The 19,689-nt window shown below is 43.1% G+C and overlaps 1 protein-coding gene across 1 annotated transcript in view; it reads right to left on the bottom strand.

Moving 5' to 3' along the window:
• Positions 1-495: 495 nt before the first annotated feature.
• TNFRSF21 (TNF receptor superfamily member 21) overlaps positions 496-19,689 on the bottom strand; it is a 68,023-nt gene continuing 48,829 nt past the window's right edge. The window contains exons 5-6 of the mRNA XM_055406523.2: positions 3,524-3,752; positions 496-1,901 (exon numbers count right to left, since the gene is read on the bottom strand). Of these exons, the coding sequence (XP_055262498.2) occupies positions 1,672-1,901; positions 3,524-3,752 (459 nt within the window). The 3' untranslated portion in view covers positions 496-1,671. The remainder of the gene's footprint in view (positions 1,902-3,523; positions 3,753-19,689) is intronic.

The following is a 19,689-nucleotide window of genomic DNA, read 5'->3' on the forward strand; positions in this document are numbered from 1 at the left end:
CAGATTCACCCCCGCAAAACTAGGAAACGCTTGGTCAGCTTCAATGCTTGGAAGTCTTTTTCTATGAATATCCGGGTACTTTTTCAAACACAAATCTTTGCTAATACGCATGATTCACAAATCAGAAAGTTTTTATTTTTTAATTTTTGAAATGCTTTTTCTTTCTTTCTTTGGTCATGTCAGGTCTTAGCTGCCTCATGTGGGATCTTTCCTTGAGGAACGCAGACTCTCCAGTTGTGGCCAGTGGGCTCTATAGTTGTGGCCCATGGGCTCCAGAACACGTGGGCTCAGTAGTTGCAGCATGGGGGCTTAGTTCCCCAACCAGGGATCGAACCCAGGTCCCCTGCATTGCAAGGCGGGTTTGCAACCACTGAACCACCAGAGAAGTCCCTAGAAAGGCTGAAGTTTCTAGAATATACTTTTCCAAGAGACTGATCAGAGCTCTGCCTTGAACACACAGATAAGACAAGGATTAAATATACTCCAACTACTCAAGTAACAAACACCTAATATTTATTAATAAATTAGTACACTTGAAGGCATTTTTCTGATATCAGTCCCTCACCATTATACCCACAAACCCCACCCACACAAAGGGAGTCCACACCACCTTTGCGTTAGAATCCATCAACTGAGCATCAGACAGCACGTCTATAAATGGGAGCAGAGTTGCAAATATATCAGGTAAGAGTTCTTACAGCTGCAGCCATTTTTAATTAAAGTGATTGAATGAAGAAAACCCACCAAGACCAAGGCCTTGAGGGCAGACCAGACCTATTGGCTATGTGTGTATAAAAAACAAGACATCTTGTCAAGCAAAGCTGGGCAAATTCCCTTTGGAAAAGGTGCCAGTTATCACCAGCACTTCAATTGTGACTTTCCAAAGTGCAGCAATAGGTTCCAGAACAGCTCAATCCCTAAAAGATGAAGTTCAAGTTCTTTGGTGGCCTGGTTGCCACTTGAATAGCAAAGTCATGATGGCTTGTGAGGACTTCATGTCTCCAGCCCAGAGCAGATTAGCGTTAAAGGGAGCACAAGTAATCAAGCATTCAACATGGTGTCCAGGTGAGAACCATACAATCAGCAACAGTGTGGTCAAGTTTCAGCCATGAATATGAACTATCCAAAAAGGCATATTAAAAAGATAACTCAAAATCTAATTGCATTACAGTAACTCAATGGGGTCTTACATTTCTCGAACCCTTAAGAAAAATCCATAAATGACGAATAATAAAATAGTAATAATAAAAGCAGAAGTGGATTTTGAGACACAAAGACAGCTTATAGCATTCATAAGATGCCATGACACTTTTAAGAAGTTAAGAGCCTCACAATCCAGTGTGTGTGAAAAGCCACACTGCATTTGTGGTTCATTAAGTGAATTTAAAGTGCACAGAACAATTTTGAGAATACATACAAAGGCAAAACAGAGAAAATAGGGAAACTAAAAAAAAAACTTCAGTGGTGGATATTCTGAAACAGTGAAAAAGGCTTATATGCTAATTTCCCAGATGGATTTTTTTGAAAGAAAGAACTCAAAACACTGGCCATATACTCCGTTAAACACACACACGCACGCACACACACCAAAAAAATAAAAATTAAAAAAGAAAAAAAACGCCACCCTGCCACTAAATTGAGTAATTTCCAGAGTACAGTATTCCTCGTGTTCTACAACAGGTCAGGAAGATGACTATAAACAGAGTCCAGGAGGGTCTGGCTGGCTTCCTGGCTCTTGACTCCAATGATCTCAAACAGCCGATCCAGCTTGTCCTCGGCCTGAGGAATTTCTTCAATCACCCGCAGCTCCTCCGGGTTCAGGATGTGGAGCATGTCATCAAAAATAGGCTGCAAGTCGCAGGGGTCCAGGCGTACCTGTCGCAGCACTGTGTCCTTCTTTTCTGCAGGCAAGAGAGGGAAGGGGACAGCTGTAAAGGGACTGCGTTAGGGAACAGGAGAGTTAAGATGACAGGGATCCTCTCCCCAGGCTGTCCCCACTCCCAACAAGGTGAGGGAGTGAAGCCCTGGCACATTTTAAACAACACGGTGGGTTTTGCCAACATTGTGTATAAGATAACAAGCAAGATTGGCCTAATAGGGATCAGACAAGGATCTGCTTGATTGGGTTGTTGATGGAACATGACATTTTGCCTGGACTCAAGTGACTTCTAAGTTCTTCCAAAACTCAGGAGGATGCTGAAATACTTAAAGAAACTTAAAAGAAAGAAATGTCACTACTTTTCCCATCTGTAGTGTGTGTTAGTAAGCAAAGATCAGCCTAGTCTTTCCCCTACAAACATTCCAAGTTAATAATCAGCTTATCTGACTTTCTAATTACATTGTTATATATTGGGCTTCCCTGATAGCTCAGTTGGTAAAAGAACCTGCCTGCAGGAGACCCCGGTTCAATTCCTGGGTCAGAAATATCTGCTGGAGAAGAGATAGGCTACCCACTCCAGTATTCTTGGGCTTCCCTTGTGGCTCAGCTGGTAAAGAAACCACCTGCAATGTGGGACACCTGGGTTCTGGGTTCAGTCCCTGGGTTGGGAAGATCCCTTGGAAAAGGAAAAGGCTACCCACTCCAGCATTCTGGCCTGGAGAAGTACATGGTGTCACACAGAGTTGGACACGACTGAGCGACTTTCACTTTCATTTTGTTATATTTTAAAAGTAAACTTCTAAGAGCCAAGGCACATAAATAAGAAAATAACACTTGTTGGGTCATATCTTAAAATGGGGTAAGAAACTAAACTATTATTACCATTATAAAATGTATTCTCTAAAAGATAATATGTACCAAATTACAAAGTGAAATATAAATATTTATAAGAATAGATATACGACTATATAAAGTATAAAATATAAACATGTAAAATAGAATATAATTTATAAATATGTAAAATATAACAAAATAAAATATAGCGCTTTCAGTAAAATATAACTGGTGTTACCCAAACTAGGAAATTTCTGACAAAAGTCAGTCATCAATATAGTATACCTGTTAATTCCCTACCCCGCTATTCAAAACTGCAAGTAGCAAATTATTTACCAAAAGCATCAGTCCAGAATCTTTAAAACATTATTTGCAACCAAGCTTAACAGAGCGAATTTTAATTTGAGTCAATAAAACCTATACTCCAGACTCTCAGGATAAGTTATATTTTAAATCCCTGTGTTCTGCAAGCCTGGTAAATAATTTGCAAAAAGGAAAAAAAAAAAAAACCCTGCCAGACTACATGTTATCGGACTTTATCCGAAACACTTGATAGCATCATGAGGACTAAGGGTGACAGATACTCCTGGACACAGGCTCCTGGCCAGACAGTCGGGGCTGTAAAGATTTTCCAGGCAGGTCCCAGATGGGTAATGACGTAGTTTCTCACAGGCTAGCCCCACCTCAGAGTCCAGGGCAGGTCATTCAGTTGATCCTGCTCCTGGTGGAACGAGGGAGTGACAGAGGGAGAGATCCCAGGGGCTGTTTGGGGAGACTTAAGAACGGATGCGGGTCGCCAGCCATCTGTACCTTTGGTTATAAAGGAGCCGTTCCTGCTCAGCGCGGAGGACCCGCTGGAAGTGGAGTCACAGCGAAGGAGGGGCTCAGACTCATCCACGAAGAAGCCCTTGTTCTTGTCCAGAGGGGACGGTTCCACCGTCAGGAGTGTCGAATTCTCAAGTTTCGTGTTGGGGCTGGGGATCGGGCTGGGGCTGAGCGGGCTGGGGCTCATGGGGAGAGCCAGCTTGTCAGTGTCCAGCTGTGGAGAGAAACAAACCATTGTGAACTACATAGTCCAAAATTATAGAAATTATAATGGACAAGAATCTGAAAACAAATATATGTATATAACTGAATCAGTTTGCTGCATACCAGAAACTAACAGAATATGGTCAATTAGCTCTACCTCAACTGCAAAAATAAACATAAATTTTTTAATTAAAAAATTATAGTGAAAAATGAGATTAAGAGCCCTTTCCAGACACTTTTTGTTCCACTTAACATTTTATAGAGAAATTCTCCCATTTTGACAGTCCATAACTTACATTATTGCTATCTAGCAATACATACACATACACACACACTCATAAACCCTTCAAAATACACCTGAGGATTATGTATGAAGATGAAAAATGAGGAATTATGTGTATATCAAGCTGTTACCTCATAGGAGTGTAACTGGACAAGAAAGTGAAAAGGAAGCTCCCCAGCCTAAAATATAATTTTGTACCACTGGAAACAGTTTAGATAATATACAGCATATTCTTGTCTGTTTCGAGATGAATTTGTGTGCCCCTAAAATTCGTATGTTGAATTCATAACTCCCGATACCTCAGAACATGACTGACTATTTTTGGAGACAGGACCTTAAAGAGGCAATGAAGGTACAACTGGGCCCTCATCCAGTGCGACCAATGTCCTTTTAAGAAGAGATGAGGACAGAGATACAGAGGGGGAGCCGCGTGAAGACATAGGGAGAAGCCGGTCATCTGCACACCAAGGAGAATCAACCCTACCAACATTTTCATCGCAAACTTCTAGTCTCCAGAATTGTGAGAAAATACACTCCGGATGCTTAAGCTTCCCTGTCTGTGGTACTTTACCATGGCAGCCCTTGCAAACGAATATACCCTTCTCTTTGCTGCTGCTGCTGCTGCTAAGTCACTTCAGTCGTGTCCAACTCTGTGTGACCCCATAGACGGAAGCCCACCAGGCTCCCCCGTCCCTGGGGTTCTCCAGGCAAGAACACTGGAGTGGGTTGCCATTTCCTTAAAGGTAAGGAAAAAGGCCCAGTGAAGGTAAGTGACTGTCTTCAGGGCACTCAGCCAGGAAGTGGTAGGACTCGGACTAGACCCTACATCTCCTGATTCCCATTTCAGTCTAGCTCTGGGACTCAATAAAACTGCTTCAAAGAATGAGAACAGGAGAACACCAGAGGCAAAAGCAGCTAGAAAGAGAAAGGGAGGACCACCCCTCTGAAACCAGTGGACGGGCTCTTAAAGATGTAGTGGAGACCATGAAGCTCGCATTCCAGGGTGGGGGTCAGAGAGACAATCACAAGAAAGCCACCAAACAAGATGATTTCATATAGACAGTGGGCACCATGACTACTTTGGCTGGACATCGAGACTGGATTTTAGGGAGGCAAGAATCAACGTGGGGAGACCAGGTAGGATGATGCCATGGTGGCCAGGTGAGGTATGATTGTGGCTTGCACCAGGATGCATAGGGAAGACGGGCAGAAGTGACAAGTAGCATCACCCCATTTTGCAGGTGAAATGACAGGCCCAAGAGGGCACACAGATTCTGGGAGAAAGCCAATGTTCATCTCAGCCCAGCTGGATATCTCTACTTGCCCTTGTCATTTAACACCATAGGTTAGAAATGTGGCAGGCACTGGTGGCATCTCCCAGTCGGTTGACTTATCTTTTTATTTGCTCTTCTTGCTGGGAGGGAAATCCAGGAGCCAGGTGGCCAGATGACACAGGGCAGGGTTCAAGGGATGACGTGTGCTCTTCCCAGAGTTGTTAATCACCGCTCATTAGAAACCTCATGACTCGACTACCCGCATGGCAAGCGAAACATTTTCAAGTTCCTCAATCAGGAGAACACTGACCGTCATTTCAAAGCATAACGCTGACCAGTGGTAAAATGTACAAAGAAAAGCACAACTGCTTCTTTTACAACCTCTGAGCCCAGATAAATTCTTACAGCTGAGTGCAGATTCTGAAGACCTCTGATGATGGCATGTCTAATGTACCAACAGCATCTGTCCCCTGTAAAAACCACCAACATCCTGCTTCTGCTTCCAGTGCAAACTTAAGATTTGGGTAACATGCATTCCCACCAGTCCCCTTCTGATCCACAGCCAAGCTTTACAGATAGTTTTTTTTTTTTTTAAATGTGGGCCATTTTTAACACCTTTAGTGAATTTGTTACAATATTGTTTCTGTTTCATGTTTTGGTTTTTTGGCCATGAGGCATGTGGGATCTTAGTTCCCTGACCAGGGATTTAACCTGTACCCCCTACACTGGAAGAGAAAGTCTTAACCACTGGACCACCAGGGAAGCCCTTATAGATATGCTTTGAAGATCTGAATTCATTAGGCCTTGGCATGCGCCCTTCCTCCTTGAAAATGCACATGGCCATTCATGCCAGTACGTGTTTTTTATTCACTCAATTAGACAAAGAACACTTGTCTACACTCCAGTACACAGATAACCCAGTCAGCCAATATATAGTGCACTATTCTTACTTTAAAAAGAAATTCCCACCCACAAATCACATGCCAACAAAGAAGTCCACCCACCTATTTCCTGAACTCAGTTCATTATTTAATTCCACCCCCCGCCCCATTTTTACCAAAGGATCTTACCAGTGGAAATTAAGCACATGATTCCCAGGACAATTTGGGAAGACAGAATGCTGAAGAGGTGCTGTCCAATCATTAGCAGTGGGTTGAGTGAATGGGAAAATGCCACTAGGAATGGTTTTTTAGCATCTCCACAGTAGCGCTCACAATCACAGCTAAAGCCAGAGACCGTTTGACATGCATCTTTCTAGAAAATCAGTTTTGCTACCAAATAGAGATATCTGTTACTAGATACAAGATACACAGTAGCTGGTTGCATTCCAGATTTCTCTAGTTACCTGCATTTTTTTTTCCCTATCAGAAAAAAAAAAAAAAGAAAAAATTGCCCCTAGAAACTTACTTCTTTCCTCCCTTTACTTTCCTGTTAACAATATCTATCAAAATTGGTTTGCAACACTGTAACTCAAACATTGTATTACCTGTGCTTTCTCTAACAAGAAATTGAGGCTGGGACTTCCCTGGTGGTACAGTGGATAGGAATCCACTGCCAAAGCAGAGGCCATAGGTTTGGTCTCTGGTCCGGGAAGATGCCACACGCTGTGGAGCAACTAAAGCCTATGCTCGACAAATACTGAGCCTGTGAGCCTCAACTACTGAAGACCAAGAGCTTGTGCAACAAGAGAAGCTACTGGAATGAGAAGACCGAGTACTGCACCAAAGAGTATCCCCTGCTCACCACAACTAGAAAGCACCCATACGGCAAGGGAGAGCCATTGCAACCAAAAATAATAGATAACAACAAAAAGAGAAATTGAGGCTTCAGGATGTGTGTAATAATTAATTCTTTATAAGTTCAGAAAGTTCATGGTTCAGTATTGAGTTCACAGCAAATAAAGAGCACTCATAAAAAGATTCAGGTACTAAAAAAGAAGACAAATGCTCTAAACAAGAAAGCCGGATGTCTACAGAAACAGGCTATATCCTCCTGGAAAAGATCTGAACATAAACTTATCAAAATATTCACAAAAGAGATCCCGAGTAACTTAGTTTATTCCTTTTTCTTCTTTAAGTTTTCCAAATGCTCTACAGGGACATTAATTTTTTTAATTTATTGAAGGATAATTGCTTTACAGAATTTTGTTGTTTTCTGTCAAACCTCAACATGAATCAGCCATAGGGATACACATATTCCCTCCCCTTTGAACTTCCCTCCCATCTCCTGCCCCATCCCACCCCTCTATATTGATACAGAGCCCCTCTACAGAGACATTAATTTTTATAATTAGAGAAACGATGTTATTTCTAAAACACACTCACCACTGATAAGTGTGTTTTCCCTCCGTTAACTTGAAAACGTGGCTGTAACAGTTCTTATTTTTATTGACAGCCAAGGAACAGGACAGCTGGAAAATCATCTACTTGACTGAGCACGTCTCTATACTTTTCTTAAGCGTTCACGGGTACAAAAGGACAACAGTCCTCCCAACTTATTGCAGTGAGGCAAACACTGACTTAAAGGCCTCTGGGAAAACTTGGCCAGTACAGGCAATGGATCCACCAGATAGATATTTGAAGTTCCTTTGGAGAAACTTGAAAAGTAGAGTTGTTTTTGCTCTATAGCCATGAGGTAATCATACTAACTTAGAAGACTCAGTTGAGAAATAAGGGTTAGACAGTCAGACAGACCAAGAAGGGGGAGGGAACAGGGACTGTGAGGAGAGAACTTCCCAAGTAGCCCAAATCTATATGGCTCTACTGTGTGAACTCCAAGACCACACGATTTACTTTGGCCAAATGAACTCCAAATGTTCTCCTGATTAGCTTCCATGCAAATGCACTTTGTTCTTCCAGATACTGTATTTATTGGTCCAAACTGATAAGAAAAGAGAGATAAGTGGTTCACCTTACTTGACACCTGAGTCACAACTACAGCTTCTCTGCTGACTACTTGCCTTTCTGATTTGCCAGAACCACTGAGTACAAGGAACCAACCAAAGAGATTAGGTACACAAGCTATTGACTGAGATTCGTGAGCTTGAATGTCTCTGGGTTACAGAGGCTTGGGCAGTATTGGTGAGAACAATGATGTAACTTGTCTCGGGTTGCACTGGAAAGAGCAAATTCTAGTTTATTCTTGCAACCCTTCCCTCCCTCCCTCCCTCAACCAGCTCCCTAAACCCACCTGCCCATTTTGGGTGTGCAGTCAAATCACAAGCTGAAACTGAAGCTCAAAACTCACTCCCCTCTGAACACACATATACTACCACAGATAGAGCAGATGATCAACAAGGACCTACCATGTAGCACAGGGAACTCAGCATTCTGTAATAACATCTACAGGAAAAGAATCTAAACAACGATATCACAATATATGTGTATGGATAACTGAATCACTTGGCTGTACACCCGAAATGGACACCACATTGTAAACCAGCTATCAGTTCAGTTCAGTTCAGTTCAGTCGCTCAGTCGTGTCCGACTCTCCGTGACCCCATGAATCACAGCACGCCAGGCCTCCCTGTCCATCACCAACTCCCGGAGTACACTCAAACTCATGTCCACAGAGTCGGTGATGCCATCCAGCCATCTCATTCTCCGTCGTCCCCTTCTCCTCCCGCCCCCAACCTTTCCCAGCATCAGAGTCTTTTCCAGTGAGTCAACTCGTCGCATGAGGTGGCCAAAGTATTGCAGTTTCAGCTTTAGCATCAGTCCCTCCAATGAACATCCAGGATTGATCTCCTTTAGAATGGACTGGTTGGATCTCCTTGCAGTATAAGGGACTCTCAAGAGTCTTCTCCAACACCACAGTTCAAAAGCATCGATTCTTCGGCGATCAGCCTTCTTCACAGTCCAACTCTCACAACCATACATGACCACGGGAAAAACCATTGCCTTGACTAGACGGACCTTGGTTGGCAAAGTAATGTCTCTGCTTTTTAATATACTATCAAGGTTGGTCATAACTTTCCTTCCAAGGAGCAAGCGTCTTTTAATTTCATGGCTGCAATCAGCATCTGCAGTGATTTTGGAGCCCAAAAAAACAAAGTCTGACACTGTTTCCACTGTTTTTCCATCTATTTCCCATGAAGTGATGGGACCAGATGCCATGATCTTTGTTTTCTGAATGTTGAGCTTCAAACCAACCTTTTCACTCTCCTCTTTCACTTTCATCAAGAGGCTTTTGAGTTCCTCTTCACTTTCTGCCATAAGGGTAGTGTCATCTGCATATCTGAGGTTATTGATATTTCTCCCAGCAATCTTGACTCCAGCTTGTGCTTCTTCCAGCCCAGCGTTCCTCATGATGTACTCTGCATATAAGTTAAATAAGCAAGGTGACAATATACAACCTTGACGTACACCTTTTCCTATTTGGAACCAGTCTGTTGTTCCATGTCCAGTTCTAAATGTTGCTTCCTGACCTGCATACAGGTTTCTCAAGAGGCAGGTCAGGTGGTCTGGGATTCCCATCTCTTTCAGAATGTTCCACAGTTTATTGTGATCCACACAGTCAAAGGCTTTGGCATAGTCAATGAAGCAGAAATAGATGTTTTTCTGAAACTCTCTTGCTTTCTCCATGATCCAGCGGATGTTGGCAATTTGATCTCTGGTGCCTCTGCCTTTTCTAAAACCTGCTTGAACATCTGGGAGTTCACGGTTTACATATTGCTGAAGCCTGGCTTGGAGAATTTTGAGCATGACTTTGCTAGCGTGTGAGATGAGGGCAATTGTCCGGTAGTTTGAGCATTCTTTGGCATTGCCTTTCTTTGGGATTGGAATGAAGACTGACCTCTTCCAGTCCTGTGGCCACTGCTGAGTTTTCCAAATCTGCTGGCATATTGAGTGCAGCACTTTCACAGCATCATCTTTCAAGACTTGTAATAGCTCAACTGGAATTCCATCACCTCCACTAGCTTTGTTAGTAGTGATGCTTTCTAAGGCCCACTTGACTTCACATTCCAAGATGTCTGGCTCTAGGTCAGTGATCACGTTATCGTGACTATCTTGGTCGGGAAGATCTTTTTTGTACAGTTCTTCTGTGTATTCTTGCCACCTCTTCTTAATATCTTCTGCTTCTGTTAGGTCCATACCATTTCTGTCCTTTATCGAGCCCATCTTTGCATGAAATGTTCCCTTGGAATCTCTAATTTTCTTGAAGAGGTCTCTTGTTTTTCCTATTTTGTTGTTTTCCTCTATTTCTTTGCATTGATCACTGAGGAAGTCTTTCTTATCTCTCCTTGCTATTCTTTGGAACTCTGCATTCAGATGCTTATATCTTTCCTTTTCTCCTTAGACGCGACGCGAGAGACGCCGGCCCCGGCGGCGCAGACGCGACGCGAGAGACGCCGGCCCCGGCGGCGCAGACGCGACGCGAGAGACGCCGGCCCCGGCGGCGCAGACGCGACGCGAGAGACGCCGGCCCCGGCGGCGCAGACGCGACGCGAGAGACGCCGGCCCCGGCGGCGCAGACGCGACGCGAGAGACGCCGGCCCCGGCGGCGCAGACGCGACGCGAGAGACGCCGGCCCCGGCGGCGCAGACGCGACGCGAGAGACGCCGGCCCCGGCGGCGCAGACGCGACGCGAGAGACGCCGGCCCCGGCGGCGCAGACGCGACGCGAGAGACGCCGGCCCCGGCGGCGCAGACGCGACGCGAGAGACGCCGGCCCCGGCGCAACGAACCACACAAAGAGGTGCGGCCGTGAGGAGCTACCCCACGCCTGAGGCCAGGGCCGGCGGCCGAGAGGAGCTACCCCACGTCCAACAGGCGGTGGCTGCGCTGGCGCAGGAGGGCCGAGAGGAGCTACTCCACGTTCAAGGTCAGGAGGGGCGGCCTTGAGGAGATACCCCTCGTCCAAGGTAAGGTACAGCAGCTGCACTTTGCTGGGGCGGCTGTGAAGAGATTTTCCACGACCAAGGTAAGAGAAACCCAAATAAGACGGTAGGTATTGCTAGGGGGCACCAGAGGGCAGACAAACTGAAATCATAATCACAGGAAACTAGCCGATCTGATCACATGGACCACAGCCGAATGTGGTCCACTGGAGAAGGGAATGGCAAACCACTTCAGAATACTTGCCTTGAGAACCCCATGAACAGTGACAAAGGGCAAAATGATAGGATACTGAATGAGGAATTCCCCAGGTCGGTAGGTGCCCAGTATGCTACTGGAGCTCAGTGGAGAAATAACTATAGAAGGAATAAAGGGATGGAGCAAAAGCAAAACCAATACCCAGTTGTGGATGTGACCAGTGATAGAAGCAAGGTCCGGTGCTGTAAAGAGCAATATTGCATAGGAACCTGGAATGTTAGGTCCATGAATCAAGGCAAATTGGAAGTGGTCAAACAGGAGATGGCAAGAGTGAACGTCGACATTCTAGGAATCAGTGAACTAAAATGGACTGGAATGGGTGAATTTAACTCAGATGACCATTACATCTACTACTGTGGGCAGGAATCCCTTAGAAGAAATGGAGTAGCCATCATGGTGAACAAAAGAGTCCGAAATGCAGTACTTGGATGCAATCTTAAAAATGACAGGATGATTTCTGTTCGTTTCCAAGGCAAACCATTCAATATTACAGTAATCCAGGCCTATGCCCCAACCAGTAATGCTGAAGAAGCTGAAGTTAATCGGTTCTATGAAGACCTACAAGACCTTTTAGAACTAACACCCAAAAAAGATGTCCTTTTCATTCTAGGGGACTGGAATGCAAAAGTAGGAAGTCAAGAAACACCTGGAGTAACTGGCAAATTTGGCCTTGGAGCACGGAATGAAGCAGGGCAAAGGCTAATAGAGTTTTGTCAAGAGAATTCACTGGTCATAGCAAACACCCTCTTCCAACAACACAAGAGAAGACTCTACACATGGACATCACCAGATGGTCAACACCGAAATCAGATTGATTATATTCTTTGTAGCCAAAGATGGAGAAGCTGTATACAGTTAGCAAAAACAAGACCAGGAGCTGACTGTGGCTCAGATCATGAACTCCTTATTGCGAAGTTCAGACTTAAATTGAAGAAAGTAGGGAAAACCACTAGACCATTCAGATATGACCTCAATCAAATCCCTTATGATTATACAGTAGAAGTGAGAAATAGATTTAAGGGACTAGATCTGATAGATAGAGTGCCTGATGAACTCTGGATGGAGGTTCGTGACATTGTACAGGAGACAGGGAACAAGACCATCCCCATGGAAAAGAAATGCAAAAGAGCGAAATGGCTGTCTGAGGAGGCCTTACAAATAGCTGTGAAAAGAAGAGAAACCAGCTATAACCCAATGAAAAACTAACTCTCCTCTTTTAGTAGCAAACCAAAACTCACTTCCCTGTTGACTGGCCTTTCCTAGGATGACATACTTTGGAAGCCTAAAGTGTTTCTCCAGCCCCAGGGATGGTGGAGCTGTGGATACAGAAGGTGTAGTTATGGCAAGGGTGGTAAATAAACAAAACAAGGGTTTGAGAAGACTTTGCTTCTCTCCTATGATGGAACAGCATCCCTGAGGATACTCTGCAAACATGAAAGGGTGGAGGACTCCACCCCAGAAGCCTTCTTTTCAGCATGTTTCATGATCTTCATAGTCAACTCCTAAGAATCAAAGTCATGCCAATCCTGGAACATCATGGCAAGGGAAGAAAAGAAACCTATCGATAACTAGCTGTGTGGTCTTAGAAAAACCTGTCCCTTTTCAGACCTGTTTCCTCATTTCTAAAAGAATAAGGTTACTCTGGGTCATCTCTCTTCACATTGTCTGGCTTATTGTTTGTCTCACTCCTGCTCTTTCGTTCTCTCCCCTCACCACCTGCAGACCCCCAACTCCCTTTCTCCTTCCAAGTTACTCCCACTGGTTCCTCAACTAAGGTTTAGCACTGAGTTATTTTCAATTACTACCCAATTACAATCTCCCTGTGGTTGTACAATCTGTTTTCATAAAACTAATTAACAACTTTGATGCATCAGTGATCTCCTGAAATGAAGCCTTAATTACCCAGCCTGAATGCCCCTTGCCAATCTGCTAAAATGGTTCAACTTAACCCCTTGGCTCCTGGCATCACCCAGTCAGATTCCATAAGATCCCTTTCTCTCCCCTCTGTAGCCAAATATGCCTGAGAGAGTTAAGGAGAAAGCTCCTTACAATCAAAAGTCTCCCTTCCAACTGAACCTTCCCTCCAGACCTCATCCAACACTTAGAAAGTAGGAAGAATTCTTATGCCACATTTGTGAAAATTTCTATCACTTAAAGATGGTTTTCAAAAACACACTTGCTAAATTCAGTGGAAACTAATTGTTATTCAATCTGAGTTGACTAGCTCGTTACTCAGCTCCAGGAAACAAAAAAGGACTTTAAAAAATGTCATCATCAATGCTCAGCTAAATGATGCAACACAAATATATGGAATCTATTTGATGCTAAGGTAGCTCTTATATTAGCTCCATTTTACAGATAAGCAAACCATGGCTCAAAGAGGTTTAAGTAACCTGCCCAAGATTACAGAAGCCATTGTTATTTTCTCCAACACTCCAGATGTGATTCTAATGAGCAGCCATGTTTAAAAACAAGTGGACTATACGATGATCTTTTACTTTTACTGTTTGTTTCACTTTTTCTGTTTCATGTTTAGTGCTCCCATTTCATTCACGTTTTCTAGTTTCTCTGTCTCTCTTTTGTGTTCTTTTTCAAGCTTTATCAAGTATAATAGAAAAGCATTTGTACACACAAATACATAAACAGTGTTATAATATATATTTTAGAAAACTTCTCCATTTTTGTCTAACTAAAAAATTTATGACATTTTGACTCCACTTGTTTAACTAAGTATGAATAGAATGCTAAATTTCTAATTAACATTCACTCAAAATTTTGATACAGTTCCACTTATTCAGACATCTAGTGTTACTGCTAAAAGGCTAGAAAGCTTATTATCTAGTGATTAAAAAAAAAAATTGAGGTTTGAAACTTCTAATCCAATTCTGAGAATATACAGAAATACTATGTTGTTTAAAAAAAAACAGGAAATTAACATGTGATAAGTATTATTAACTAAAATACAGATTTGGATCAAATTTCACTCACAAAAAAATATGATGTCACAATTACATTTAAAATATATTTTAAAACTGTGGGCTTCCTTGATATCTCAGTTGGTAAAGAACCCGCCTGCAATGCAGGAGACCCCAGTTTGATTCCTGGGTTGGGAAAGTCCAATGGAGAAGGGATAGGTTACCTACTCCAGTATGCATGGGCTTCCTTTGTGGCTCAACTGGTAAAGAATCTACCTGCAATGCGGGAGACCTGGCTTCGATCCTTGGGTGGGGAAGATCCCCTGGGAAAGGGAAAGGATACCCACTCCAGTATTCTGGCCTGGAGAATTCCATGGACTGTATAGTCAAAAGAGTCAGACACGACTAAGCAACTTTCAGTTCAGTTCAGTCGCTCAGTTGTGTCCGACTCTTTGCGACCCCATGAACCGCAGCACGCAGGGCTTCCCTGTCCATCACCAACTCCCAGAGTCCATCCAAACCCATGTCCATCGAGTTGGTGATGCCATCCAACCATCTCATCCTCTGTCATCTCCTTCTCCTGCCCTCAATCTTTCCCAGCATCAGGGTCTTTTCAAATGAGTCAGCTCTTCGCATCAGGTGGCCAAAGCGAATTTCACTTTCACTTAAAATCTGTAGTTGTTTCTTAGAAAGTTAAACGAAGAATTTTCATATAAGTCAGCAATTCCACTTTTGCATATGTATCCAAAATCACTGAAATCTGGGAATTAAAAAGACACTTGTACACCAATGTTTAGAGCAGCCAATTCCCAATAGTCAACAGGTGCAAACAGCCTAAATGCCCATCACCAGGCTAATAGTTAAACAAAATGCTGTTTATACATATAGGGAATATTATTCAGAGTTTTAAATGTAATGAAATTCTGATACATGCTACAACATGGATGACCCTTGAAACTGTTAATGCTGAATGAAACAGACCAGACACAAAAGATTAAAAATTACATGATTCTACTGATAAGACACACACAGAATAGGCAAACTCATAGAGACAGAAAGTAGAAGAGTAGTTACCAGAGACTGAGGAGCAGAGATCATGTGTCATTATCATTCAGCGGCAGAGAGTTTCAGTTTGGGGTGATGAAAACATTCTGGAGATGGATGATGAAGGTTGCACAGCACTGGGAACAGACTTAATCCCTCTGAATTGTACACTTAAAAATGATTAAAATAGTAATTTCATGTAATGTGTATTTTACCACAATAAAAACTTCAAAAAAAAAAAAATCAGGTTTGGTCTAGTTTCCATCCAAGTTAATCCTCTTTGCTGAGTCATGTCACTTGCCTGCCTAGACTCACTGTATTTACAGATACTGACAAACCCTGTAAACTCAATACAAAGACGTCACATGACTACAGGAAGCTGCTCTGCCCTGTCCATCAGACTGCAGGGGCCAGAGGACCTATAACTCAACGGCAGATCTTGCACCCTGGCTGGATGGCTGCCCAGAGGTAAAGATGAGAGGTTATGTAAATACCAGATACTTCAACTGTGGTCAATAATGTTGTTTTCTATTAGAAAATATTTCAGATCCCAACAGACCAGTGAATACTTAAAAAAACACAAATTCAATTTCCACTAAAGGTCTATCTCAAATGAATTACAGTCACAAACAAAGAGATAACTACAACTATTTAAGGATGATGATATTATCTCAAGCTTGTTTCCCCCACTCTCTTAGCTGCCAAGATCAAAATTTAATTTCATGACCTTTGATAGGTCCATGTAGGTATGTAAGACTGAGTTCTGATAAAAAACGAGCAATTTCCTCCTTACCATATAAGTATCTCTTGATACTGGAATCTATGTGGTTCCTATGTTTAGAGAAAAGGAATTCAGATAATAAGAAAGGTTTTGTTACTCAAAGTTATGTGGTTCCTGGACTTCAGATCTAAATGAGGGTTCAGATAATGATGGTTACCAGCCCCACCTCCTCAAAACACGTACCTGAATCTATTCAATTCCTAAGTTCTGATACTAAAGAATTCCTGTACTAGATAATTTCTCCCTTAAAAAAAAATCCCACTTCCAATAAATGGGAAAAGTTTCGTTAAAGTCCCCGCTGATAGGAAACAATGACTTTATTCTTCTGAGTGTGAATTCTTGTTTCAATACAATCCAGAGAAAGGGGTCATGAGAAGAAGCAGCCAAGTTTACTCAGTAAAAAATTGTGCAAACATAAAAAAGAGGAAATTGAGAAGACGATGATTCCTAAACCTTTAAAAGAAAGGTTGGCAGTTCTAACAAATTTGGAGGGAAGTCTTACAAAGAGTAACATGGAATGGAAATATACACATACACACACGTATACATAGATAAAGCAAAGATGTCAAAACAATTGTTGAATCTAGGTGATAGGTTATGCATGTGTGTTGTACTGTGCTTTTATTTTTTTTTGTTTCCTGGGTTTTTCTTTTTTAAGTGAGGACAATAAATACATAAAGAAGGGCTATGGGCCACATAACCTGAAGGCAAAAATTCCCCAAACTTTTCCTAAGCTTCTGATCATTTAGTGTTTTGTTGATCTTCCTTCTTACTTCTCCCGCCCAGCCCAGATTATAGGAAAGGGAAGCAAAGAGGGGCTTCTATTGCATAACTAGGGGACAGAACTAACATTTAAATCTAAATCATCAACTGGCAAGCGATGATTGCCACTGAGACACCGGCAATGATTGCAGCTAAGACCCTGCAGCCTTAATGCTTTCTGGATCTCCTTTCTAGAGATCAGGAGATGGAAGCAGCAACAGAAGTACAACGTCAAGATGCTAAGATGTTCAGGTTCCCTGGGAACCCCCGTGCCAGACAACAGAGGTGGCAGAGTTAAGTGAACACTAAACTATGCATTTCCCAAGTGAGCTGCAAGCCAATAGCAGAACCTGCGGAACAAACTCACCCACCCTCAGGAAGTTCTCAGGATTAACTTGACCCAAACACGCCAAAACCACTAGAGTATTATTTTGAAAGACACCCTCAACCCACCCTAGATCGGTCCAAGCATGGAATAATTCAAGAACTGTGTTTCAACTGCAACCTTACTTAAGATTCTATATAAACATCAGCCCAAGTTATATAAGCATCACCAACTCAATGGACATGAATCTGAGCAAACTCCCAGAGGCAATTAAGGATAGGGGAGCCTGGTGGGCTACAGTTCACGGGGTCGCAAAGAGGAAGACACGGCCGAACAAACAACAGGGTAGCTGGCCATGGTGAGTTTCTCCTTTAAGCATCTCAAGCCCCAGTCAAGGCAGTTGCTATAGTCTTATATGTGGTGGTTTAGTTGGTAAGTCGAGTCCGACTCTTGCAACCTCACAGACTGAAGCCTGCCAGGCTCCTCTATCCATAGGATTTTCCAGGCAAGAATACTGGAGTGGGTTGCCATTTCCTTCGATAGGGGATCTTCCTGACCCAGGGATCGAACCCAGGTCTCCTGCACTGCAGGCAGATTCTTTACCGACTGAGCTACCGACCAGGGAAGCCATCTAGATATAGTAGTATATACACATGCCATTTGCTAATCCTGATCTTAAGAGTTCATTCCAAAACTGAATCCCAAGGGCTAAAAAACCACCCACATTTAAGCCAAGGTGTGGTTGCTAGCCAATCCTTGCCTTAAGCGAGAGAACTTAAGAGAACTGGCTGCGCAGGGGAACAGGCACAGGAAGCCACAAGCAATGCGGTATAAAGCTGCCAGAGCTGGTAAGAACCAGCTGGCTCCGGAGGGAGGAGAGGAGGGCGTGGCCGCCCAGCTGCGGAGCGCGTGTGTCTGCAAGCTGTCCAGGCTGCTGACATCAACCCCGAGCTGACTCACCAACCGGCTTTCTCAAGAAACGGAAGTGAGGAGAGTAAGTCAGGGGCTCCCTCAGATCAGAGCTCGAGCTGGCTCACAATCAAACACACCGCCCAGCCTTACAAGGGCTCAGCCCCGTCATTACAGGAGGAGTTGGCCCTCTTGGAAATGACAGGTTTCCCTAAACCTCACTCAATGACACCTATTGCTCATTAGGAAGCCTTTCCCTCAAAAAAAGCCTTGGGACAATTCTAATCACGAAAAAAAGACTGCAAGAATCATAACCTTGCCTTGAGACTCGATAGAAGTATCCAACTATATAAAAGGAGGTCCTGTGAATTTAAAGTTTGCCAGGTACCTGTGTACTTAAGATATGTATAGAGACTTATTGTGCAGTAGCTTTGATCCTTTAATTGGGGTGCATTAATCCCATGGAAGGGTTTCCGGGTGGTGTGCTTAGTCGTGCTTGACTCTTTGCAACCCCCTGGACTGTAGCCCACAGGCTCCTCTGTCCATGGGGATTCTCTAGGGAAGAATCCTGGAGTGGGTTGCCACACCCTCCTTCAGGGGATCTTCTCAACCCAGGAATTGAACCCAGGTCTCCTGCATTGCAGGCAGGTTCTTTGCCATTTGAGCGACCAGGGAACCACCCCACCACCACCACCACCACCAAGGTGGTGCTAGTGGTAAAGAACCCACCTGACAATGCAGGAGAGGTAAGAGATGCAGGTTTGATCCTTGGATCAGGAAGATCCCCTGGAGGAGGGCATGGCAACCCACTCTAGTATCCTTGCTTGGAGCATCCCATGGACAGAGGAGCCTGGTGGGCGACGGACGACTGAAACGATTTAGCATGCATGCAAGCAATCTTATGGTATTGATCCACCCAACCAGAGACTAAGGTATTGTTCCAAAGGGCCTTTGGTAGTGGCCAGTTAAGTTATTTTAATATTTGTCTTGAAGTTAACAAGTGTTATAATGAAATAGTCTACATGATGCTAAATAAAGGCTTTAGAATGGTTTTTTTTAGAAGTGTGGACAGAAAATAATTTCATAAAAACACATGACCTTGAAATAAGAAGGCTCAAGCTGATATTTCTGACTCAAATTTTCTGAACTTTCCAAATCTGATTAAATTAGTGTCATTTAATAAAAATCTTAGTTGAATTTATGCCATTAGAATTAGACTATACATAGTACACAATGCCACAGGTGCAAAAAGGGATTCTGAAAATACTTTCCCCTCACTAATCAATGATGTCAGCTTCTTATTTCCCTTCCAGTGTTAACTGTTACCAACTCCCCATGTATTCTTCCAGAATAGTCTACACTTACACCAATTTGGTAGGTACATATATTATTCACCCTATTCCAGACCTTCTCTTTCATTCTTTACAATTTTTTTTTACAATATGGTGGCACAGTTTACGTCCATACTGTTCTATAACTTGCACTTTTTTGTTTAAAAATGTTTCTTGAGGTTAAGCACATAAAGAGCTGACTCACTGGTTTTGATAAATGCATACTGTT

This window comes from Moschus berezovskii, chromosome 23 (assembly GCF_049115385.1).
Source record: "Moschus berezovskii isolate FMDL1 chromosome 23, NW_MosBer_1.0, whole genome shotgun sequence".
NCBI classification, from domain to species: Eukaryota; Metazoa; Chordata; class Mammalia; order Artiodactyla; family Moschidae; genus Moschus; species Moschus berezovskii.